Raw genomic sequence first — 26,461 nt, 5'->3', positions numbered from 1 at the left:
GTCTGCATCCAATAGGCCCAAACAGGCCAGCTGATCTCACCCCCGCAAACGACGCCAATTGTTTCCACACCATCCTGTCAAATCGCAGAGATGGTGCGAGGGTTGCCAACTCTTTTTCCAGAAGGGCACCTGTGCTCTTAACAGCTGCGCGGCCAGGTGGGGTTTTTACCCAGCCTCTTTGCCTGCATGGGATAAGCTCAGGCCACAGAACCCCAGCAAGGAGCTGGGCTGGCGTGGAGCGCAATTCATTCGAGCAGTGCCCTGCAATCGCCAGGTTTAACACACACCCCCCCGCAGCTACATCTTGCGCGGTGGCACAGAAGGGAGAATTTTAGAAAGGGTCAGCTTCTCCCGTTACAACGGAGCAGCAGGAAGAGCGAGGGACGCTGGCCAAATTCGCTTTGCTGGTGCAGTTTAAGAGACGGGACCCGTCTATGCAGCAAATCTGGGTTCGGGAGAGGAGGTCCCCATGCAAATCCTAGAGAGTAGAGGGGGAAGAGCTGACACCGATGGCCATCAGAGCACCCCCACCCCAGTGGAGGCTGGTGACACCCAGATCAGTGGGGCGGCAAATCCACTCCGGGTTTCAGTCGGAACCAGTCAGAATTCTCACGGAGCTCTCCAAGGTACTTCTGCATAGCTCCTTGAGAGGTCTGACTGGTTCCGACTGACGCCCGGAACGGATTCTGCGCCCCACTGATCTGGGAGCCACCAGCCTCCACTGGACTTAGATAGAAACACGTCAGTGGATCCTAGAATGATAAACGCCCATTCAAATCCTAACCTGCGAGGCGGCGTTCACACAAAGGCAAGGTTCCACATGGGTCTCTACTGCATGGGGGTGGGATAATACCAGCGGTGTGAGACTTGCATCAAGAGAGGTGACTTGGGGGGTTGGGAGGGAAAGATAATTGAACAGTGTTGTCTCCTGTTTGTTCCACACAGTCAATTGGGGGGGGGGGCTGGTTTGGGGGACACCACCACACACACACACACACCAGTAATCAGCTTCTGGCTCCTCGAACTCACCCCAGGCTCAGAGGAAAAAGAAATCCAGAATTCTGCAGGATTTCCTCAAGTCACCGCATGGAGGAGTAGCTGAATGGGGGGACGGGGGACGGGACACATGCATTAACGGAGTCCTGCCATTGGGCAGAACAAAAAACCAGCCATTCCGTGGTGCCCGCAGAGCCACTCGAGCGGTGGGAAGGCCTGCAAGGAACAGGCGTCGTTCTGGCTGGTCCCTGGGAGTGGAAAGAGTCGATTTGGCACTCTGACCTGAACGGCCCGGGCGTTTCAGAGCACGGCGCACGGAACCCTTTGCGGGGGCCGCAAGGAGTATCCGACGGGCTTTGCAGAGCGGGAACCGGCAGGGGCGGGCGGGCGGGCGGGCGGGCGAGTGTCGCATTTCTTTTAAAGTGATCGAGTGCGTTGCGCGGTGTTTTGCGTCCGATGCCCTCGTCCTCGTCACTCTCCTGGCCGTGTCCCGGGAACTCAGGTCTCAAAATATTTATAGATCTGGGCCACGTACTGCATGACGCTCTGCCAGTCGGGGCGATCCGTGTACATGATCTCGCTCAGCTCCTGTGTGGAAGGGGGGAGACGCATGATCAGACGGGGGCAAGACGGGGAAAAGAGGAAGCGGAACAGGAAATCGTTAGCGTGCCACTGGAGGGTTCTTTCGATCCTCGGGCGACAGTTCAGGAGTTGTTCCTCCAAGGTCCACCTGGCCCTACTTCCTGTCTCCAAGAGCGGACAGCCAAATGCCACTGGCATGCCCACCAGCAGGGCATGAAGGTAACGTTCTTACCCTGACATTCTCTCCCCGGTAGCCAGGTGTTCAAAAATAGAATGCAGTGAAAAGCTGAGCTTTCCAAGACGTTTCAGCTGTCCAGGGGCTAAACCTTTTGGGATTCATGTCCCTCCCCCCCCATCCAAGAGAGTCCTGTCATTCACCCCCTTGGCAGCCTCTGCCCCCCCCCCCTTTCACTGGTGCTGAATTTACCATGGTGACAGGGTGGGGGGGAACTGCACTGTTCCTTTCAAGACAGGTACCCAGGGCCCCTTAAAATAACCAAGACAGGTACCCAGGGCCCCTTAAAACCCGTGGGGGTTTTCTTTGCACCACTTGGAAATATGATTAGGGGTTCATTTCCAGAGCTTTTCTGCGAGGTCCGGGAGAGTGCGGAGGGGTTCGCAGAGCCAGGGCAACAGATGCCCACGCTGGACCGTACAAGTCCCAGCTCCGTGGAACGGAACGGCTCTTTATCTGCCTTGCGGCCGCAGCCAGGAACAACAGCCGCTCTGTCCAAAGAGCCGTGGACGTGCCGGCGAGGCTTCCAGGGAGCAGGCGGGCTGCCAAAGCTAATTTCATCTCTGCCGTGAGCCTTTTTAAGAAATGAGATTAATAACTTTTTTAATAAAAAAAAAGACACACAAAGCCGGGAGGGGGGAGAAAAATCGAAGGGTCCGTTGCAGGGAAGCTTGGGAAAACATAAACAACGGGAGTTCTGGATTTGTGCGACTCCGGGGAGATTTGCATGACTGGGCGGGGGGGGGGGGGAAGCAAACCTTGGAGGCACAGAGGACTCTACTGGCTGGGGATTGTGGGGGTTGTAGTCCAAACATAAGGGGCAGGAACGTGTCACAGTCCCTGGTACGATCTTGGGATGCGCTGCCCAGGGGAGGAAGTACAAGATGATGCTCCAGGGGGACGCTGGATTGCACGGAAGACACGTTTGGCCCCGTGTCCTGCTTGTGAGCTGCTTGTCGGGACATCGGATCAGGCCGTGTGGGAGGCAGGGCAGGAGCGGACCCAACTCTGAGCTGGAACGGCACACTCTGCGTACGCTTTTATGTGGCGTGGGGCAGGTGGGCGGGCGGATGGACAGGCAGGCTTGTAGTGGGGGGGGAGATGTCCTGAGCACCCCACCCCTGGCTGAATCAGAGCGCCACCCCCTGGGCTCTTCGGGGATTGCGTTAACAGCCGCACTGAGTCTTCTCTGCAAACGAGCAAGGAAGGAAATTGCCCGCCTCCTCCTACCCCAAACACCCACACCCGCCCCGGGTCTTGGTTTGTCATAGCTGTACATTGGACCCCCTCTGGCTTCATTCCCCCACAAACCCCCTTCTGTATCATGCCCCCACCCCCACCCCCCACTTGGAACAAAACCACTCACCAAACTGGGTTTGATCCCCACGCTTTCTGCAGCTTGGAAAGCCAAAAGCAGGTTTCTCTTCTGCGGAAAAAAGCCAGGATGGGGGAAAAGGCGTCAGAGTGCAAGGACGGATTTCTTCCGCACCTCCCGCACCCAGCTGCCGTTGGAGATTTGGCAGGCCGTGACACGGCAGGATGGGGCCCATTCCGCTGAGGGCCCCGCTCCTTCCACTGGCCCCGCCCCTTTCCCCCCAGTCACGCCCCTTCCCTCGCCACCAATCGTTTCACGGTTTCCCCAGGTTTTCTGCAGTTTCTCCCTATTCTAATAGGTTAAAATGCCCCCTCTAAGGGCTTAGTGACAGGAAGCTAGATTAGGCTGGTATTCTTGGGCCCACCCCCTTTTGACATTGGCCCCACCCACTACCGGAACACGGCCCCCGAGAGTTTGTCCGGGATGGAATCCGGACCTCGGGTTGAAAGAGCTTCAATGCCCTGAGTTACAGCATCGGACTAAGACCCTGGAAATCCATGGAAGGCTGTGGATGATGGAAATTGTGGTCCAAAACATCCAGAGGGGGCCCCGGTTGAGGGAGGCTGGGTTTTATTATTAAAATATCCCTTACATCTAACGCCACAAGAGCTGCAGGAGATAAATACAGCAGCAAGAAAAACGGTTCCAGAACTCAAGAGATGAAAGCATTTCGGTAAAACAGCGATTGCTGTTTCTCCGAAATGCTTTCATCTCTGAATTTCAGAGTCGTTGTTCTTGCTGCTGTATTTATCTCCTGCTGCCCAACGGCTTTCCTAAAAATGCATATGGGTCAAGGAGCTGTTCTCGTATAACCTTCTCTACTTCTAAAGTAAATAATTTTTTTTTTAAAAAAAAGATAAAAGGTGGGAGGCAGAGCTGTGGGAGGAGGCTGATGCCAGCGATAAGTTTTCTGGTCAGGAAACCCAATAAAATGACCTGTTCCTCTATTCAAAACCACAACGGAGGTGATTTCGAGCGTGCAAAAGTGAGTTTAAAAATAAGGTTCAGATTCGGCATATGGGCGGATTCCCATGTTGAAGAGAACCCGCTGCTATTGCTGCAGGGGCACATGGGCTTCCAGCTCAGGTTCTGCCTCCCCCCGCCCCCCATCCCTGTTCCTTACTCAGCCTGCTTCGCAGAACATCTTGCCTGATGAAGAGCTCTGGAGATCTCCAAAGCTTGCACAGTTGGGGGGCTGGCTTAATAAAAGTATTGGGCTAAAGTGGAGTTTGGATTATTTTTGTAAAACGTTTCCCCGCCTGGTCTCCTGGAGGGTAGGTTGGGCTGAAAGCCAGGGGGCTGGCCCACAGACATCCAGTGAACTTCATCGCCAAGTGGGGACTCGAACCTGGATTTCCTGAATCCCAACTGGAAGTTCCTAGTCCACAAGCGTCACCGTCTCCTGCTCTCCCCCCCGCCCCCCGCAAGCATGGCCTGGGGAATGGGAGCCTTTGTGTTGCCATTTCACTGCCCAAAACGAAGGGGGCGCTCTCTGGGGAATTCGGCCCCCGGGGCTGCAGCGGAGGGACCCACCTTATCCTGGCCGGTGAGCTCCTGGTACGGGATGTGGGCAGGCAGGTAAGTGTGGAGGAGGGCGCAGAAGGCCAGGCCGTCACTCCAGCTGCTGCTGAAGTTGGTGATGTCGATATTCTGCAGGAGGAAAGGAGGAAGCAGGTAGCAGGGAGACGGGCGAGGCGGCGCTGGGCCAGTCCTCAGGGCCAAAGGCAACCGGGGACGACCCACGGGCTCTCGACTCAGAACAACCTTTGCTCGACCGGGCGTCTTCCCCAGACGTCTGGGACTACAAGTCCCATCAGCCAGCTTAGCCGCTGGGCAGGGATGATGGAAGTTGTAGCCCAAGAACTCTAGGGGGCCTGCTGGGAGATGTAGGACTTCCCCCCCCCTAAACATGCATAGTTTCCCACCTAAACACGCATAGGATTATAGGATTTTTTCCCCATCTAAACACGCATAGGATTATAGGAATTTTTCCATCTAAACATGCATAGGATTGTAGGCCTTTTTTCCATTTAAGCGTGCACATATTTTTTTGGGCCTACAGTGCCCATCATCCCCCATCAATGGCTATACTGGCTAGGGCTGATGGGCATTGTAGGCCAACAACATCCAGAGGGGGCCGCCAGCTGGAGTTGCTGCCTTGAGCAGGGGCTGGACTAGTTGATCTCCAATACCCCCTCCAACTCCATGTCCCCAAAAATCGTAAGAACACAAACAGCCCTAGGACAAAACCAGCAATCATGCCCAATCAGTGGCAATAAGGCCGAAGAGGAGGCCTTCCAGACCCGTTGTGACAAGATCGATGCCCTCCTGCCGCCCGCAAAATTAACATCTCGGCTGGACCTCCGGCGTTCAGCGCGGCAGCGGGAGGCGACAACCTGGTCTCGGCGGAGGGGGGAGGGCTTGTTCTGTCCCCTGCGTCCCAATTCTTAATTACCAGGGACTTTAATTCGATTAAGGAGAACACCTGAGATTGGATTATCTCGCTTTGCCACTTTTCAAAAGCAAGACGGGAACAGAGTGATAAATACGGCTGTTTCTTTTCGTCAGGGGGAGGCTTCCAGCTCGGATGGCCTCCGGACGCAACGCACGCTCCTCTAGTACAGGGGACCCCTGCGCTTGTCTTGCGGACGACTGTGGTAACGGGGGGGGGGGGATCCAGCGGCCCCTCTCCCTCCCCCCAGGATTTTGTCGTACGTTCCCTGGATCGATCCCCCCTTCTCCCTGTTCCCAACATGAAAGGCTGGTGGCATTTTATCAATAATTTATGGGGGCGTGGGGTTTTATTGATTGCTCTTTAACATTTTTTTAAAAAGTGTTGTATGTTTTAATTGGTAGATTTGAAAGTTGCCTTGAGTCTTTCTTTTTTTGGAGAAAGGCCTCTAAGAAATGTAAATAATAATGATTACGTTAGTCACGTCAGTCACCGGCATCGTTTCAAAAAACTATACAGAAAACCTCCAGAAACTGGGCCTACCAAAATGCATCTATACCAACATCCAGAAAGCAGCCATACTTAAAACATGAAATTCCTGAATCTGTAACAGACATCGTGACCTGGCAAAGCCCATCATGTCCACTTAGAAAAACTGCCACAAATGAGAAAAGAGTTAATAAGCTGGAGGGGGTTCAGAGGAGGGCAACGAGGATGATCAGGGATCTGGAGGGAAATCCCTATGAGGAGAGATTGAAAGAAATGGGCCTGTTTAGCCTGGAGAAGAGAAGGCTGAGGGGAGACTTGATAGCACTCTTCAAGTCCTTGAAAGGTTGTCCCACAGAGGAGGGCCAGGATCTCTTCTCGATCCTCCCAGAATGCGGGACACGGAATAACAGGCTCAAGTTAAAGGAAGCCAGATTCCAGCTGGACATCAGGAAAAACTTCCTGACTGTTAGAGCAGTACGACAATGGAATCAGTTACCTAGGGAGGTTGTGGGCTCTCCCACACGAGAGGCCTTCAAGAGGCAGCTGGGCAACCATCTGTCAGGGATGCTTTAGGGTGGATTCCTGCATTGAGCAGGGGGTTGGACTCAATGGCCTTAGAGGCCCCTTCCAACTTCACTGTTCTATGATTTGATGATTCTATAAGCTTGCAGCTAAGATGCACCCTTTCATCTGATCCGGGAGGGTCTCTTCTTGCTTCTCACATGTCTCTTGGCCTAATCTACCCCACAGGGTTACTGGGAGGCTAAAAGGGAAAGGAGGCCCACAAAAGCCTCCCAGACCTGCTTGGAGAAAAACGGGGAGGAGGAGGAGGATCCGGCCGTGGCGTTTCCGGAAGGCGATTGTGAAGGAGCAGCACCTGCTGGGATGCAGCCTGCCTGGTCGGTTGCTTTGATGTTCCCAGCATGAAAAGCAAACTGCAAAGTGAGCGGGAGGCGGTGTGTGTGTGTGTGTGTGTGTGTGTGTGTGTGTGTGTAACGGTGGGCCAAGAAGGAAGTCGGGACAATGAAACAGACGCTGCTTATCCGAGCCGGGGAGGGAACGCCGCCTCCCTATGATGCCCGGGGAGGGTCTGGACACGAACACTCACACACACACACACGCGTGGCCCTGCGTCCGGCCGATCCCACTTACAAGAGGAACTTAGGGAGGGGGAAGCAGCTTGCAGCGAGGAGGGAAAGCGGAGTTGCGGAGAAGTGAACATTGACCTTGGCTCCTGAAGGCCGGAGCGATCTCGGGGAAGCAAGTCAGGAAGAAGGGAAAAGAGGAGCGTGACAACGACAAACCTCTTCTCCCACGTGGGGTTCGAGGCAGGCTGGCCACAAGCAAAAATCCTTCTAACGAAGCAAAAAAACAATTCCATCAAAGAGCGGGTGATGGAATGGAAGACCCCTGGCAATGCGCAAAACACAGGCAGAATGGGCTTAAGAAAACCCACATATCCCTCCCCCTTTCTGAAGGGCGTTACATGTCAAAGGCGGGGGGGGGGGAGAGAGAGAGACCCCCAGCCATCAGGGGTCGATTGTGGCTCTTTTGTTATTAAAGTCCCGTCCCCACCCTTATCAGCCCCAACTCGAGACGATATTTATTATATCTTAAGCACTTAGCATAACTCGGCACTGCACAAATATTTTAAACGTCAACACGGGCCCAGACAGAGGGCTTAGAATTGAAATAATAAGATAACAAATAAGAAAAAGAGAGAGGTTTCAAGAGAGAGAGAGAGAGGGATGGAAGGAGGAGCAGCTGAGAGGAGCAGTTGCAAATGCAATTTAAGAGAAAGTGAGCTGAAATAAATGAGTTTTAATTTGTTTTGCTTTGCAGCACTTCATTTGTCATGATGTTCTTATGTCTTTGCTGCCTTTTATAATTTGATCCTCTGTGCATTTCTCTGAGAATTCAGTTCTAATCAGTTCAAGGGGACTTAGTCCCAGAGAAAACACACCCAGGATTGCAGCTGTAGACTTTTTGTTTTCAGATTGTTTTCACGGATGTTATTAATATTGCTTTTCTCTCTCCTCCTCTTCCTCCTCCTCCTCCTCCTCACTTCTAAGAAAGTTCAGATTGCAAGTCTTTTACAGAAAGGTGGGAGTTAAATCTTGATAAGAAACAAACAGATTTCTTTTTAAAAAAAACAGGAAGAGACTGATTAGATTCAAATCCTTCCCAGATACAGGAAGCTATCAAAAAATGCAATTTTAGGTAGCATCAATAGAATTAGAGTTTCAACGATAGTTCCATTTTTCTCTGCAATGGTCAAACCTCACCTCAATCATAGAATCATAGAATAGCAGAGTTGGAAGGGGCCTACAAGGCCATCGAGTCCAACCCCCTGCTCAATGCAGGAATCCACCCTAAAGCATCCCTGACCGATGCTTGTCCAGCTGCCTCTTGAAGGCCTCTAGTGTGGGAGAGCCCACAACCTCCCTGGGTAACTGATTCCATTGTTGTACTGCTCTAACAGTCAGGAAGTTTTTCCTGATGTCCAGCTGGAATCTGGCTTCCTTTAACTTGAGCCCATTATTCCGTGTCCTGCACTCCGGGAGGATCGAGAAGAGATCCTGGCCCTCCTCTGTGTGACAACCTTTTAAGTATTTAAAGAGTGCTATCATGTCTCCCCTCAATCTTCTCTTCTGCAGGCTAAACATGCCCAGTTCTTTCAGTCTCTCTTCATAGGGCTTTGTTTCCAGACCCCTGATCATCCTGGTTGCCCTCCTCTGGACACGCTCCAGCTTGTCTGCGTCCTTCTTGAATTGTGGTTCTAGTACTGCACACCAATACTGGGTCTAGTACTGCACACCACCGCCACGCTTTAAGAAAGGTTCAGATAAATTGAAACGAGCTCAGAGAAGGGCAAAGACGACCAGGGGACTAGAAACTAAGTCCTACAAGGAAAGAATGAAAGGACTGGGTATGTTTAGCCTTGAGAAGGAGGGCTAATAGGACAGCACTTTTCAAGTCCCTGAGGGTTTGTCACGCAGAAGAGGCTCGCAGCCTGTTCTCCACCATCTAAGAGTGTGAGGCACGAAATAATGGGCTTAAGTGACAGGAAGGCAGATTTCGGTTGGACATCAGGAAGAACGTCCTAGTGTTCAGAGCAGTCGGGCCATGGAACCCACTGCCCAGGGAGGTGGGGGGCTCTCCATCCCTGGACGTCTTCAAGCAGAGACTGGACAGCCACCTAATCAGGGATGCTCGAAACTGGATTCCTGCCCTGAGCAGGGCGTTTGTCCCAAGGGCACTAAACATCCCCTTCCCTACAAAAGCAAAAAAGAAACGTCAAGAAAGGAGAAAGAATCTCAAGTTTAATCTTTCTAGCTCAGGTTGGTTCCTCAAGTTGATTCGTCAGGTTGAAACCTTCCCCCACACTGGTTCCTCACGTTGGAACCTTCCTTCAAGTTGGGACCTTCCAATTCTAGAATTTTACGAAAGAAAAACTGAAATGTTGAGAAGGAAATAGGAACTTCAGGTTTGGAGGTTGTTTGAAGAACTCTTGGCACTATATAAAAGACGAAGCAAATGGCCACCTTCAGACATCCGGCCGCAGCTTTGTAACCCACGGTTGGTTTTACAGAAAGGGGAGATATCAGCGTTGAGGCCGGCTTACGAAGCTGGGGACTCATGTCGGCTTGCGCGCCATTTTCTTGGTAGAAAGGCAGGGCACAAATCAAATAAATAGAGACAAATAGCGTAAAGAAAAGAGTATCGTGGCCTGCTCCTCCCTTGGCCCTCCGGACCCAATGTTTGGTGTGTGGCTCGGGGCTTGTCTTAAGTCCGGTTCCCCCGTTACGTCTGTGGTTAACTTCTGCACCAACTCAGAGAGCCGCAGAAACACGTTCAAGTGCGCCGAGTGATGAGGCAATCCGGGAGGATGATCTCAACCTGACCCCTGTCAGCTTTGGTGCTGTGACGCCGTTGTAAATTACGGGCAGGCAGGAGACGGCGTTGGCAGGCTGCAGCCAGGAAGTCTCCAATAAGAAAGACGGGCCGGGGGAACTTGTGCTCCGACGGGCTTCTAAATCATTCCTCCAGGAAAAACAAAACCCACAGGCCGTCAAGAAGACATCTCTGGGTCCTTCCCCACAGGCCCACTTCTTCTAGGAACCCCACGCTGGGAGGCGTCCGCTTCTGCAAAACTGGCCCCAAAGGGAGCGACGATCACGAGGGACGGATCGTGGGAGTATCGTATAACGGCGTCGGAAACCCAGATGTGGAGGAATTCCCACAGGAACGAGGGAAAGTCTACGCGGCTGGATCAGGTGCGCCTCTCGTGACGAGAAACGCCTCTCCCTGCGGATATGCGATCCCCCTAAATCCCTTGGATTACGAAGAAAACCACAGCAGTGAAAGAACACTTCCTGTCATGGGGACGATTAAAGGCGTCACTCTTACCAAAAGGCTTGCCTGGCACCCTCCCGGTGTCTCGGACTATGTGCCATCATCCCCAGCCAGCAAGGAGCTGCAATGGGAACGGCAGTCCAACACACACTTGGAAGGTGTTAGGTTGCAGCAAGCTGAGTTGAGAACGTTGGACTGGGTCCGGGGAGACCCAGATTCAAATTCCCCACTCCACCATGACACTCAGTGGCTGATGTTGGGCCTAACCCGCCTCGCAGGGTTGTTGTAACGGTCAAAACTACGTTGAAACAAACAAGGATGCACAGACATGGACGCTGCCCTAGTAATGCAAACTTCGCCGCCATGCTTAAAAGAGGTAAGGCAAATGGTTTCCAAATGAGGAAACGCTCTCCACCTTGGTTGGCCTGATGCAAAGGATTCTGGGAGCATTTTAGGAGGGCCGTACGCTTCCCAACCTCGCATCTTGGCAACTGCAATATTTATTTATTTTATTTATTTAAGGATTTTTATGCCGCCATTCAGCCAAAAAAGGCTCTCACGGCGGCTTACAAAAGTATTTCTTGACAATACACCTTTCCCGCAGTTGCCCGTTTCAGGGGAAAGAGCCTGTGGCAAACAGCAGCCAACCTGCCTTCTATTTTAGTTCACAAATTAATATTTATATTCCGCCTGGTAGAGGAAGAGAGAGAGAGAGGAACTGCAACCAAGGTCAACCGGTAAGCTTTCGGGATTTGAACTCAAGACCCGGCACCGTCTTTCAGGGTTTTCCTCTGTTTCCTAGAACAGAGCTGCAGCCGTCTACAATCCAAAGATGGAATTTCCCAACGTGGACAGCAGCCACCTCCTAGTCTTCTCAGGTGGCAGCAGAGGCTAAAAAATGGGAGGATACAGTCGCCCCTCGCATTTGTCTCATTTACGGTAACAGGCCTCCACTTAGACAAGCTCTAATGAGTCACTACATGTTTACTTGGGGGATTAGCGAAAGCTGCCAAGCAGCCAAAGGGTCAAGCTGTGCTCAGAGCCATCCCGAAAGGCCTCGCGCCTCCCAGGATAGTCACCAAGGTGTGGACCGCAAGGACACACTGCCAGCTGGACATGTTGTTCCGCTCCAGCCTTCCTCAACTTGTTGGACTGCAACTACCATCATTCCCAGCCCGTGCTCGCTGGGAATGATGGGCATTGCAGTCCAAGACTCCCGAAGGGCCCCAGGTTTATTTATTTATTGCATTTATATACTGCCCCATAGCCAAACTACTCTGGGCAGTTGGGACAGGCGGTTCCAGACTGTGCCGCTAGCTCGTAACAGCCACACGTGGTATCTCCCCCGTTTTCGTACGGCAGAAGGAGACGCTGACAGGTTTGAAACTCAGCCTTTGAAGGGCTCTCCTGCACCTTTAATTAAGCACTTCCCGTGTTGCAGCCTATTTGAATGCTTCCTGACGGGTGTGGGTTGGAGATTAGCGCTCCTCAGCCTCCCTTAATTACCCCAATGTGAATTTAACCATTCCCATGAGTCCTGGCTTTGCATTCTCCTTTCCCTCTTTCTATTTTTTAAGCATAGCTCTATTTTGCCGTTCAAAACAACAACAACAACAGGAAATAAAATTCACCAGGGGAAATCTGTCCCCCGGGCACTTTCCCACTCGCTCTACCCGACGCACCCAGCACGGCTGCAGCAGGAGAGTTTTAAGCCATCGGCCGGCATGAGAGAAATAGCAAACCGCAGATAGCGGTCCCAAGTTTAAGGGGGACGTAAGGGGGCCGAAAGCACACCGAGACATTCCCCACCCCGGATGTGCTGGACTACAACTTATATGATCCCCAGCCACACTGCTGGGAGTAGTGGGAGTTGTCGTTCAATGTATCTGGAGGGCGCCAGGCTGGGGAAGGCTGCATCGAGGGAATGGGCTTGAAAGAAAAAAAGAGGTCATTGCACCGCTTGATATCTGCGGGCTTTTTTTGTTATTGTTGTCGTTACAGCGCTAAGAGACTTAATCCAGCTCAGGATTTGGCTCTGTGACAAATGACTCCTCTTTCGGCCGGGCAAAACAGCGCTGGAGCTCTTCCATAATGCCTTAATCGCTAATGACGTGATTAACGAAGACGGAAGCTAATGAGACCAAACCACCACGGAACATAGACCCGGAGGAACGGCCCCAGATTGGCCTGTCGGCGGCGCACACTTTTGCTTGACGCCCGCGCACGGGGCTGCTCAGCGAGGGGGTAAAAGCTGGGAATTATGAGCCGGGGGTGGGTGGGTAGAATCAGCGTCTCAGGATAAGATGTCTCCGGGGTCAAGCAGAATCGCATTCTTGAGAGGCGTGAGATGGATCCCATCACCGGATTATCCCAAGAGTCACAATGTCAAGAGGCTTAAGGGGGATGGGTGAGGACTCGGACATGCCGAGCGGGACACCCAAGGTGCACTTCGGAGAGCGGGGACGTGCATGCAAGTCTCCACTCTCAAAAGCAAAGCGCCTTGCCCAAAATGACCCCTTTTCTCACATCTGGCATATATCACTTCTGGCATTTTATATACAGAAAGAATTCCAGTTCTGCCAACTGGTCAAAGAGGTATTCATCGACGAAACCGTGAGGGTTTCGAATGATCCCGTCCTATTCAAAGTTCAACAGAGGCAATGCGGTGTAAGGGTCAGAGCAACGTCCCCCAACCTGGGACTCTCTGGGTGTTTTGAACTTCAATTCCAATCATTCCCAGCCACCACAGCGGGGGATGATGGAAGGTACAGTCCAACACATCTGGAGATCGCCAGGTTCGGGAAATCTGGGCCAGTATGTCAGATTAGGAAGAAAGAAACACAAGTTCAAAATCCCACTCAACCGTGGAACAACTGATAATCTGGCCAGCCAGCTCAAGGGAGAAATTCAGTCAGTTTTTACTTTACTGCGAACATGCCTGATTTCGCACTGACGAACAAATACTTGGGCTGAAACTCAGTTAACCCTTTGAAGTACACCCTTCTCCAAATTTCGCAATGGAGCCCGCCAATGAAGAAAACTGTGTTAAAAGTGGGCAAATTAAGTGCACCCTAAAATTGCATATATTAGTGAACGTAACGTTAAGAAAACATATTACATTACGGAAATTGCTTGCAAAAAAAATGCATATATTCGACAAAGGTGTGTACAACAATCCACATATTGGGAGAAATACACACAAGAATTGAGAGCCGGCGTGGTGCAGTGTTTAGTGTTTTGGCTGGGACGAGAGATCTGGGTTCAAGTCCTCACTCAGCCGTGAAGCTTACTGGCTGACTTTGGGCCAATCCCTGACTCTTAGCCTGGCCTACCTTGAAGGGTCGTTGTGAAGAGAAAATGGAGAGGAAGGGGATTATATAAGACAGCTGGGTTCCTCAGATACATGTAATCGTAAATAATAATGTAATATTAAAAATGCATGTGAATTTTGTGGATTTTTTTTTTCTTTAAACGCTCAAAGTTTGGGGCAGACAGAACTTTAAATCTGGAAAGGTGAGGAATGGAGAGAAATCGAAATGGCATGGCTGGTCCATCCATCTCCGGTGAGCTCACTTTTGGAGAATGTGATCCCATGATATCCTTTCCCCCGCTACCCGGAGACGCGCCCTCAGCGCTGCTCTTGAGCAAAAACTCCCTCGGAGTTTCCTCTGCGCCGGGGAAAAGAAGCCTTTTGCTCGGGAGATAAAACAGCATCAGGAAGGGAGCGTATCAGAAATAAAAACCTCCCTGAAACTTGGGCCAAAACCGACAGATGCCTTTTCGCAAAGGCGGAGCGAGGGCAGCAGTAGCAGCGGGTTCCCTCCAAGGCCCCCAAATAAAAATAAACCAAATGAATTCCGCTGTCCTTTGAACCAAGAGGGTGTGTGTGTGTGTGTGTGTGTAATTCCAAGGAAGCACAACAGCAAACGTGCCCAGTGGTGGCCTGGCTTGCCTGCTACAACGGTAACGTGCAGAAACGGGGCGGTCCCATGTTTTGGGACAGGGCCCACCTCTGCCTCCCCAGGTGTTAGGGATGTGCGGAAATTCCGTTCCCATTCGCAAATCACGCAAAACGTGTCCAGTTCGCAACTCCGAATGCGAGCGGGAGCGCAATTCTGGTGGAAATTTCCGCAATTTCCTGAGCGTGGGTTCGCAACTGTACAGTTCCCAAAACGCACTTGCAATATGCTCAATTCCTCCCCAGCCCCACATTTTCACGCTTCAGTTTACGGGGGAATAGAACGTATTGTCAACTGCAGGGAGGGGAAACGGACCTCACTAAAAATGTACATTTTTCAACTGGGAAAAATGTGCGGCGTCTCTCCCACCCTCCCACCCACAACGGAGAAGACGACACTTGTTTTGGGAACATGAATGAAGAAAACTGCGCTACTGCTTTTTGCGGGGAGCACGGCAAAAGATGCCTCAAACGTGACTCACGGGGAAGTATCCCAGCCTGCCGTGCGATGCTTACTCATCATTGCATCCCGCCCTCCGCAGGCCTCGCCCCCCGCGGGCAATCACTCCACATCCCGCGGCATAAAGTCCGTCTGCATCCCGTACTTACTGGGTATCCTTCTGTCTTCTTCTGACACCACTTGAGCAGGGCGTTCCTCTTCGAGCCGCCGTACTCCCTCGCCAAAGCGGCCAAGGGGTCCTTCCTCTCCACGCTAAGACCAGGACGGGGAAGAAGAAGAGATTTTGTCATGGCCGCCCTGTGGTCGAGCGCAGGGCAGGGAAAATCCCAGGATCGTGAAGCTTCTTTATTTATATTTCTTCATTACATTTCTGTCCCGCCTTTTTCCCTCTTGCAGGGAGGCCAAGGCGGCTCACGCGCTGCTGCTTCCCCTCCTCTCTGTTGGATCCTCACAACAACCCTGTGAGGTAGGTTGGGCTGAGAGACAAGGCCTGGCCCAAAGTCACCCAGTGAGCTTCATATTTCTGGGGGGCGGGGGGACGGACGGACTAGAACCCAGTTCTCCTAAGTCCTGGCCCAACAATCTAACCACAACGCCATACTGGTTCTCATAGAGGTCATCTAGACCGGCCCCTTAAATGGGACACATGCAGCGGCTTTAAAGCAGGCAGCCAGTCAGCCTCTGCTTAAAAACCTCCAGCGAAGGGGGCTTCCCGAGGCAGACGGGTTCTTGTCCGGCAGCTCTCCCCACGTCTAAATCTCCCTCCCTGCAATGGCCTTCCCCCGTTCGGTTTTAGTTCTCTGGAGCAACATGTCCCAATGCTGGCTGGGAATGATGGGGGTTGCAGTCCAAGACATGGGGTGGGTTCCAGGTTGGGGCACCGTGACCCTCCTCCTGATTTCCCCCTTCTCAAGGTTGCCCCCGTCCTGACCTGAGCTTGCTTGGAGGTCTCAAGCCGCTGGGGGTGGAGGTGAGCATCCTGCCGGCGAAGGTCATGGTGGGGGGCTTGCTCAGAGATTCTAGCGAGGGGCTCTTGCGGAGGAAGTGGTCTCGCTTCTGCTCCTCACTTCGCCCTTTAAGCAGGTCTGGGGGGAGAAACAAGCACCGTTACGTCCAGAATCCCGCAGCGAGGTGTCTCAAGAGGACTAGCAGCTTGCAGAGAGAAATGAATTCATTGAACATGCCTCAGAGGAGACGGACGGGATTTCGATAACTGGGTCGGGATTTCATTGCCCCTCTGCCACAGTGACAGCAAACACTCTTCAAGGGCAGCCCCGCATGGAAGGCGGATGGCCCCTCTGCTGCCTCTGGGTACCCCTTTCCCCCCCCCCCAAAAAAACACACAAATTTTTAAAAAAAGATAAATGCTGTTGGAAGCTTCATGTGCTACAACCTGATCCCATGTGAGTGCAGCTACGCATGGAGGAATTCGCCATAGGTCTGCACGAAGCCCTCCCTCTGCCATCACAGTGCCTCGGCCATTACCCACAATGCAAAGCGGGCAGACTTCCTGTGCCTGCCAAATAATCCAGCCCTCCCTCTCCATCACAGGGTGTGGGTCTGGAATTAAGTAAACAAACAGGAGCTGCAATGCAAGGTCTCATCGTGGAGCGCGCTTGTTCTAGGCTCCCGACAGCCATGCCCTTTTTTGATACTCCATTCCGGTCTCTCTTCTTCCACAAGACATTCAGTTCATTGGGTTTTTTTTGGAGGGGTGCCCCTTTTGATTTTCTTCCCCCTAAAGTTTTGTTTTTTTAACCTCTGCAAGTCCTGGGGTTCCCCACGAGTCCCTGTCTTATACCTGCCTTCTCGCCCATGGGTGATGCTGTTTTGGCTGCAAGACCAACAGCACTCACCGCATGAGAGCCCGAAATAGAGGGAACAATAGCTACCGTGTGAGCATGTTAAGGAGAGGGAGGCAGCTCCGTAGCCCTTTCGGCCTCTCTCCACAGCACGCAGAATTCTGTACACCTCCATCATGTTTCCCCTCCCTCGCCTTTTTTCCTAAGCTAAACAGTCCCAGAGGTAATAGCCTTTTCTACCATTTTAGTCACCTTTTTCTAAAACATTCCCAACTCTGCAATATCCTTTCTTTGGGCGCGGCGACCGGAGCCGGGCAGAGTTTTCTATGGGTGGGCGCATCACAGATTCGTCTAAGGCAGCCTTCCTCAACGTGGGCCCTCCAGATGTGTTGGACTACAACTCCCAGAATGCCCCAGCCAGCTGGCTGGGGCATTCTGGGAGGTGCAGTCCAACACATCTGGAGCGCCCCAGGTTGAGGAAGGCTGGTCTAAGGGCGTTTTGATCCGGCCGTCTGAGTTTGCCTCTTTTCCTTTACAGCCGCCGCACACTGGTTCAACATTTTCACCGAACTGTTTGCCGCAACCCCAAGACCTTTTTCTTGGTTAGTCACCGCTAGCTCAGGCCCTATCAGTGTATCCGTGAAATTTGGGGAATTTCTCCCCCCGCCCTGTGTGCAAAAACATCCGCCGGTTGGAAAGACAGACGGACGACTTTACGAGCGAGCCAGGACAATTAGGGGAGACAGCAAACAAAAACAAAGCCAACAACCCGACCCAGCCAACGCCACGGATCCTGCTCTTTTGGTTGGTTGTTCCAGTAAACAGGAGTTCCCTTGAGAGATTTCTGGTTCTTTCAAAGTGTTTATCTAACTGATCAATTAAGATAATGGCTGGATACAGTAAATGACTTTTAACATTCTCTCTGCAGCCTTGCAAAAAAAACGAATTCTACCCTTTCTTCGTTCCCGGGTTGAAAAATGTACGCCTATTCAAACACGCCTTCTTTTCCCCTGCCATAAGGGAGGTGGGGGTAGGTTCCCGTCAAAAAGTTGGCTTGCGACATGGTTCTGGATGCAATCCGCAGAAAGTTGGCCATGTCCACTCCCGGCTGGAGCGATCTTATATATATAACTCAACGTCAGGAGTTAAGATGGTCATCCCCTTTTTGACCGCCTTCCTGCTGACCGATTCTCACGAAACGCACTTCATTGGAAAGCTCTTGACCCACAGATGCCACAAAGAGCAGTGGTTTTCACCAAGATTCACCACTCATCATTCTGCTGGTAGCAGTGAGACCCACCCTCAAGAGGCAGAGGGGTCATTTCTCCTTCTCCTGGAGAAATCTGGCGAAACGAACAGGGTGCAGAATTTCAAGCCGCTCTGCTTTTTAAGCCAGAGGTGCCGGGGAATCGAACCTGGGAGCAGGCCGTCAACATCTCTCGTGGCATCATAATTCCACAGGATTAGATCTATCTATCTATCTATCTATCTCTAGGCCACTCTCCCAAGGTGTCATACACAATCATAGAATAGCAGAGTTGGAAGGTGCCTCCAAGGCCATCGAGTCCAACCCCCTGTTCAATGCAGGAATCCACCCTAAAGCATACCTGACAGATGGTTGTCCAGCTGCCTCTTGAAGGCCTCTAGTGTGGGAGAGCCCACAACCTCCCTAGGGAACTGGTTCCATTGTCGGACTGCTCTAACAGTCAGGAAGTTTTTCCTGATGTCCAGCCGGAATCTGGCTTCCTTTAACTTGAGCCCATTATTCCGTGTCCTGCACTCTGGGAGGATCGAGAAGAGATCCGGGCCCTCCTCTGTGTGACAACCTTTTAAGTATTTGAAGAGTGCTATCATGCCTCCCCTCAATCTTCTCTTCTCCAGGCTAAACATGCCCAGTTCTTTCAGTCTCTCTTCATAGGGCTTTGTTTCCAGAGCCCTGATCATCCTGGTTGCCCTCCTCTGAACACACTCCAGCTTGTCTGCGTCCTTCTTGAATTGTGGAGCCCAGAACTGGACGCAATACTCTAGATGAGGCCTAACCAGGGCCGAATAGAGAGGAACCAGTACCTCACGCGATTTGGAAGCTATACTTCTGTTAATGCAGCCCAAAATAGCATTGGCCTTTCTTGCAGCCATATTGCAGTGTTGGCTCATATTCAGCCTGTGATCTACAACAATTCCAAGATCCTTCTCGTTTGTAGTATTGCTGAGCCAAGTATCCCCCATCTTGTAACTGTGCCTTTGGTTTCTATTTCCTAGATGTAGAACTTGGCATTTATCCCTATTAAATTCCATTCTGTTGTTTTCAGCCCAGCACTCCAGCCTATCAAGATAAAATAAAAGCCACACGAAAGTGGATATGATAAAAAAAAAACATAAAAAGATGTTTCAATATGATCTAGAAGAGCAGAAATTGCCAACTCATATTACTATCAGGCCTTGACAGTTAAAAGCAGCCCTTGAAATCGGGCTCAGAAACCGGCACCGGCGACCAGAGGGACTGACTCCTGGGTCCGTCTACAGAGAGAATGGCTGTCCTCACGAGCATTCATTCCCTGCAAACTCCAAGTTTAAAGGATGCAAATGACGGGGAAAGACTGTTCTCTGCCCAGGAAGAAGCATCGTCTGGTATGAACCTATCCGAAACACCACGATCTTCACCAGAGGTCCTCCTCTGAGGGAAACTTGGAGTCTTTCTCAGTGGTGGCCCCCCCAATTGTAGAATGCTTTTCCACCTGGCATCGCTGGGGGTTTTCAGCACCAGGTCATTTGACAGCATGTAAGGGCCGTGGGATATGTATTTTTGAATTGTCGATAGCGCAAAAGTGCTTTATACTTTTGTATGCAAACGGTGCTGTATGGCTTAGAGTGTATTTTGGGGTGTTTGTTTTTTAATCTTTGCAAACTGCCCCAAGAATGTTGGCTCTTGGGCGGTATAGAAACGCAAGAAACAGGGAGCCTGGGAGCCACTGTTAGCCAGGCTGAGCCCAGAGGGACGGGCGGCCTGACTCAGCGCAGCGCAGCGCCGTGCGCCCGCAGCTGATGCGATTTGGACGGGCGCCCACGCGATGCATGCAACTCAAGGGCCTTCAGGCAAGGGTAGCGGGCCGGCTATCAGATCTCTGCGGAAGCCACGAGGCAAGGCTGTCTTCCTTCAAAAGACGCTGGGAGACACTGAGAGGGCTGAGGGGGGAGACGCCCCCCCCATGTGGCACGGGAGACCGGGTGACTAACGCTTGCAAGCCACGGTCATCCAACGATCAGCAGGAGACATTGAGGGGGGGGCAAATGGGGAGGAGGAAGAGGAAGGAACTGGAAGGAGGCACGTCAAAGCTGCCCGATCACGTCAGGCGAACGGCAGCGGCCGTCCCAGCAATAGAGGAGACTAATAAAACTGGGGGAGGGGGGGGAGAGGATAGGGCAGCAATGCCCAAGGGTGGGGGTGGATTTGTTCTTGGCATGGGAGTCGCGTGCAAAAGTAGGAATGGAGACGGACAGAGAGAGAAGGGGGGAGGGGTTATTGGTTGATGGCGTGACGGCGGCAACGGAGTCCGGCATTGAGTGGTGGAGCACACAGGGACGGTGCAAGGGTCTGGAAACGGAGTCCTCTGAGGAAGGGCTGAAAAAAATGGGGGGAAGGTTCTAGCCTGGAGAAGAGACGGTGATTGGGGGGGGGGACATGAGAAGGGCCTTCAAAGAGCTGAAAGGCAGCCATGCAGAAAATGAAACAGGCTTGTTTTATTGTTTTATGTGTTATTGTAAAAGCGCCACGATGCCAGAAATGCTATAAAAATGTGAATAAATAAAATAAGGTAATTGTGGGCTGGTCTAGCACCGACAGGGGGAGGGGGTGTGGATTTTGGCTAAATATGGGCCCATCTGCCACGGGAGATGGTGGCTTCCCCCTCGCTGGAGGGATGTAAGAGGAGGCTGGGCAGGTGGACTGCCACGGACGGTGTCGTTGCACCCTGTGGCGCAGAACCTGCACGGAACATGGATTTGGGCTAGAATCCAGTGGCCTTCGACTGGCGGGTCGCAACCTCAAAGTGGGTTGTGAGATCAGTCCAGCCGGGGTGCGGCAAAGCTGTGGCTGCCATGTTGGGCAACTGTGAAACTGCGGAAGCGGGTCCCGTGGTGCAGGTTGGGAGTCCGAGGTGGGTCTCGGGTCGGGACCAGTTGCTGGTCTGCGTAGACAACTCTGGGTTGGACAAAGAGATGGACGTGGTCTAAGTCTAGGCCCCGGCTGTAGCTTAGCGGTAGAGCACATCCGTTGAGTGTCGAAGGTCCCGGGTTCGTCCCCGGCATCTCCGGTTAAAAAGATCAGGGGTGGCAAATCCGCACGGAGGTGCGACGCCCTCGAGCTGCGCTTCCTCGCCAGGCGCCCCGAAACGACGGGCCAGAGAAAGCGGCGAATGGGAGGAAAAGGCAAAAACAAGAGGCGAGGAATCCACAAATCCCAAGAAACGGGGGAAAGCTGAGAAGGCCCGTCACAAAGGCCGAAAATAGCCAAAACAAAGCAGAGGACGCGCTAATCGTTGGGACGTTCTTTGGTCCGGATCCAGGGAGCCAAGCGGCAAGCCGTAAGGAAGCGAGGGGGGGTTCCCCCATCCAAGGCAATCTGGGCTTCGGTTTCAATGCGTGGGATTGAGGAGGTGCCCTCCAGGGGGGCACGACCGGCAGGAAGTTGGCTGCACTCATCCCATTTCCTCCTCGGCTGAGAAGGACGGGAGGGCGACTGGCACAGAAAAACAGAGATGCTGGAGACTGCTCTCGCCCAAAATTGGAAGGGTCTCAGGCCACGGAACCTGGGCGGGCTGTACCTGAGTCTAGAAAGCGCGCCCCTCTGGGCAGAAGGCACCGCTCCTAATATTATTTATTATTTGCTGGGGTGCCGCATTTTTTGGTGGGGGTGGAAGGGCCATCAATCAATCAATAATAAACCCATTGCCCTCTGCAGGCCGGAGGACATCGGTGGGTGTGTCCACGCCCACTGACACCATCAACCTTGCGCCTTGCGGCCATTTTGCCTTTCTCTGGGCTGGGAGAGGCGTGGAGTTGCGCGTCTCTCCCAGTATGGTGGAAGGGACCCGTTCAGCCGGCACTAGAAGGAGCAGGGCCTGCCTCTCCGTTCTGAGAACGGGGATAACAGAGGAGATTCCTGCCCCGCTCCCCGGAGGAAGCCAAGGAGGCTCTGCGGGCCTCAGGAAACCCGATTAGGTCCACGCTCCGGAGGTTCTGCATCCCTGATTTAGGCAACCCAGAAGCATCGCAGGGCAAGCCAGTCACTGTGACTGATGCTACACACCACCATCCTCCGCCGTGATGCAAGGGAGCCAGCAGTCAGAGGTAAAGGGCTCTGTGGCGCCTCCGTTTTGGTTTACGGAATTGCCAATTCAAGACCCGAGCCCTTGGCAGGCAGTGCAGTTATGGGGAGTGTGAGAATCGAACGGCTCCATGGGTCCCGCTTACCCTCAACGCGGTGCAGGATTAGTGTATCAGACCCTGCGGCCCCTCAGGCGTGTTGGAGGAGGAAAGGCGCGATACAAAAACGTGATGAATAATTTAAAAATAAATAAATAAAAGCTGCTGGAGGGGCAAAGAGAGATGGAACCGAGGTTTTGCAACCACGAATCGGGTACCCGAATGTGCTTCTTTTCCTCCTCCCTCCCAATACCCTTTCCTTTTGTGTCATGTCTCTCAGATGATAAGCTTGCAAAGTAGGGGATTGCCACATTTCTGATCTTTGGAAGCCGGACAAATAAGCTTTGAATAATAAATGGATAAATACAACGGAAGGAACTCACAGGGGCTGACCTTACAGGGCCGATTTTCAAGCACAACACATCCAAACACTCCGTATCAACGGAGAACAGCTGCTAACATGCTAAGGACTGCAAACATACAACCCTGGGTGACCGTGCCTGGAGCGAACAAGAACCTTTTAAAGGACCCCGGACCAATAAAAGAACAGCTGTGGTGGGCAGGGCCGTTGGTGTGTTTCCGCCCTGAATTCCCTAGCCCCAGTCTGATTGGCTCAGTGATTTCCTGTGTAGGCAATGATTAAAAAGCATGGTTAAAATGCACATATTAGCGTTACTTCTGCCGTTGTGGCATTTGGCTACGATTTACCTGCCAAGGGAAGGTCCGGGAGATCAGTGGGTTTGGAGAATACTTTTCCAGAGGGCTTTGAGGTGCTCAAGGTAGAATGTCTCTGCAACCCGGGGGGGGGGGGGGGGAGGAGAGGGGAGAGAAAGAACAACAAAATTCAGCAGGCGACACAGTCACAAAACTAAAAATTTCAGCCTAAAAGGGAGAAAATCGGAACGGACAGAGAGAAGAATTCCCAGTTGGTTTCAAATCAGACCCATTTAGTAAATGTTTCTTGTGGATTATTATTATTATTATTAATTTATTTATATAGCACCATCAATGTACATGGTGCTGTACAGAGTAAAACAATAAAATAGCAAAACCCTGCCACATAGGCTTCTCTGTCCTGGTTCACACAACAAGGGAAGCCAGTCTTGAACTATTGCTAGTTGATTTCGTTGGACAATTAAAACAAAAACAATAATTCCCAGCAGGCTTTTTCCTCCTCCGTCTTGCTGGATGTTTTTATCTGGCTTTCAAAAAGTTTCTCTCCCTTTCATTTCGTCCCTGTCTCCTTGTGTGATGATGATTGTTGAAATGGTTTTTAACGGAAACCACTTTGTGAGCTTGTCAGCCTGGGAGGGCGGCGTATCAAAAGGCAGATCCTAAATCCAAGGGGCAGCGGACGCCACACAGGTGGCGGGAGACCCCCGCTTTGGGCGGCTTTAGAAGGGGGCTGGATACATTCCTGCCGTGTTTTCCCTGCCTGCCCTGCGTGCGCTTCAGCCAGCCCACTTCGTGATTGTGCAGAGACGCCTGCAAGCGTGCCCCCCCTCGCACGTTGGAGGGGGGCAGGGGGGCAAGCAGGCTCTGCTGGATTTGAGAATCCTTTTGAGCAGCAACGGTGGGGCGGCAGGGGGGTGGGGAGAGCTCTCTGTTCAGGGCTGCTGCGACCCAGCCCAGGTTGGGCAGAAGGGCAGGGAGCCCAGCCCAGCCGTGGCTCTCCAAAATTTCAGGCACAGAGGGGCCTCCCCCAGCCCTCCCAGGAGGGGCCAAACGAAGCGGGGCCCGGTGGCCTGCCCAGCCGGACGTCCCGGACTTCCTGGCTGTCACCGGTGAAGCGTCCTGGGCTGTTGGCCTCGCTTGGGGTTCAAGACTGACAAAAAGGACTTTTTTCCCTAAAGCTGTGCAACATGGGAACTCACTGCCTCAAGGTGATCTAGCTCTTTAAAAAAGGGCTAAGACGTATTTATGGAGGAGAGGTTTATTGTTCGCCAAAGCAACATTCCCCAACCTGGCGCTGTCCAGATCTGTTGGACTACAACTCCCATCATACCCAGCTGGGCATGATGGGAATTGTAGTCCAACAGATCTGGAGGGTGCTGCTCCAGCATGGCTTCTTTTTGGGGAAAGCATTGCGAGTTCTCTCTGTAAACGTTCATTTATTTATCTATCATACCTCCGCGCCGCTTAATATATTAAAACCCCTAAGCGGTTTCTGTCAAAATACAACACGGCAATATATAAAAAATCAATACCAAAACAATAAATGAAAACATCTAAGCGCAATTAAAAACATCCCGGACAGTCTGGCTATCTTTGCATCTTTCTCTCTCTCTCTCTCTCTCTCTCTCTCTCTCACACACACACACACACACACACACACACACACACACAAAACATTTATTGTTTATTAAAACTCTTGGGAGTTGGTGGGCGGAGAAAGGGGAAATGAAAACCGGATATCTATACACTTTTTAAAAGCCCAAACTGAGCTGATGTCCTCTGCTGGATTCCAGCGAGGTCAAAGGTAGTTTGTTGCGCTCGCCAAAGGGCTTCGTTTGATCTATTGGTATTTGATGTCTCACAGAAAAGAAAAGAATAAAAGTGGGGAGGGGGAGCGCAAATAAATACATTCACTTCCCTTTCCCAATGGCGACGTGCCGATCCCGGGGTGTGTGTATTTTGCCGCCACGAAAGGCTGCACGGTGTCAGCACACACACACGCACCATAGGTGTGCGCAAGGGATGTGCCCAGGCACACACACCCACCCACAATGTCTCCATCAATAATGTCTCTCTGTTGGGAACCACATTTCAAAGAGGCCAGGAAGAGGGGGCACGAAGGGAAACGCTGCCTGAGAAGGCCCTCGTTCAAGTCAGTGTCACCACAAAGCCCCGTCAGTGCTGGGTTTGGAGGAGTATCTCCTCATTCCCTCCACCCCCACTTGCAATGGTCCTCCTGTGGTCAGGGAATTTGAACGCGGAGTAGGACATCAACGGAACAGTGTTTAACAAAAAAAAAATGAATAAAAATAATGAGAACGTAAGAAGAGCCCTGATGCTGGATCAGACAGAGGGTCCGTCTAGTCCAGCACTCTGTTCACACAGGGGCCGACCAGCCATCGGCCAGGGATGGACAAGCAGGACATGGTGCAACAGCACCCTCCCACCCATGTTCCCCAGCAACGGGTGCACTCAGGCTTACTGCCTTGAATACTGGAGATAGCACACAACCATCAGGGCTAGTAGCCATGGATAGCTTTCGCCTCCAGGAATTTATGCAACCCCCTTTTAAAGCCATCCAAATGGGTGGCCATCACCACATCTTGTGGCAGTGAGTTCCATAATTTAACTATGCGCTATGTGAAGAATCATAGAATCATAGAATAGCAGAGCTGGAAGGGGCCTACAAGGCCATCGAGTCCAACCCCCTGCTCAATGCAGAAATCCACCCTAAAGTATCTCTGACAGATGGTTGTCCAGCTGCCTCTTGAAGGCCTCTAGTGTGGGAGAGCCCACAACCTCCCTAGGTCACTGATTCCATTGTCGTACTGCTCCAACAGTCAGGAAGTTTTTCCTGATGTCCAGCCGGAATCTGGCTTCCTGTAACTTGAGCCCGTTATTCCATGTCCTGCACTGCGGGAGGATCGAGAAGAGATCCTGGTCCTCCTTTGTGTGACAACCTTCCTTTTATTTGTCCTGAAAAGCCAATCAGCTTCATAGGATATGACCCCGTTGGGTTCTACTATTTTGGGAAAGGGAGAAAAATCCTGTCTCCCCTCAGCCTCCTTTTCCCCAAGCTAAACATTCCCAGCTGTTGTAAACTTCCCTCATAGGGGAGATGCTCCAGTATTCAATAAACGTTCGCCTTTTTAAAAATCAATTAAATAATGAAATTCCCTGGGTGCGCACACCCTCATGAAATGTGCTGCGCATGCCTCTGACACGAGCACGCACGCCAAGGCACGCTTTCTGCAATGGATGGGAGCGTCTTGAGGGGTACCTGGATGGGCGAGACGGCGGCGGCGGGCGCTGTCCTGGTGGGAATCCCACTGAGCAGACTCCGGGAGACCTTGTGAATGGGGACAGTTTGCCCGGTTCCGGCTGCAAGGGGAGGAAAGGCAGAGCGCAGGGTCATTTCGCACGCAGGAGCCAGTTTTTTTAAAAAAGAGAGACAAAGAAGAGGCTTGGAACACCTTAAAGATGGTTTGATTCTTGCCTAAGCTTTTGTGGGCTTCAGCCTATGTTATCTGATGCATTGGCTATTACAGACAGTTCCAGGGTTGTATTATTATTATTATTATTATTATTATTATTATTATTATCATCATCATCATCATCATCATCATCATCAATTTATATACTGCTTCCCACGTCAAAAGA

At 51.9% G+C, this 26,461-nt stretch overlaps 1 protein-coding gene across 2 annotated transcripts in view; it reads right to left on the bottom strand.

The window, feature by feature from the left end:
- Nucleotides 1-962: 962 nt before the first annotated feature.
- The window catches only part of SPECC1 (sperm antigen with calponin homology and coiled-coil domains 1), a 75,105-nt gene continuing 49,606 nt past the window's right edge, over nt 963-26,461 (bottom strand). For both annotated transcript variants that reach the window (XM_063146443.1, XM_063146444.1), the window contains 7 exons: nt 26,082-26,182; nt 22,835-22,916; nt 15,835-15,988; nt 15,053-15,155; nt 4,722-4,838; nt 3,180-3,239; nt 963-1,584 (listed from right to left, as the gene is read on the bottom strand). In XM_063146443.1, coding sequence (XP_063002513.1) covers nt 1,495-1,584; nt 3,180-3,239; nt 4,722-4,838; nt 15,053-15,155; nt 15,835-15,988; nt 22,835-22,916; nt 26,082-26,182 — 707 coding nt within the window. In that variant the 3' untranslated portion in view covers nt 963-1,494. The remainder of the gene's footprint in view (nt 1,585-3,179; nt 3,240-4,721; nt 4,839-15,052; nt 15,156-15,834; nt 15,989-22,834; nt 22,917-26,081; nt 26,183-26,461) is intronic.

Source organism: Elgaria multicarinata, chromosome 22, assembly GCF_023053635.1.
Source record: "Elgaria multicarinata webbii isolate HBS135686 ecotype San Diego chromosome 22, rElgMul1.1.pri, whole genome shotgun sequence".
In the NCBI taxonomy this organism is placed as follows: Eukaryota; Metazoa; Chordata; class Lepidosauria; order Squamata; family Anguidae; genus Elgaria; species Elgaria multicarinata.
The sequence above is the reverse complement of the archived record's forward strand: the minus strand, read 5'-3'. Positions and strand labels throughout refer to the sequence as shown.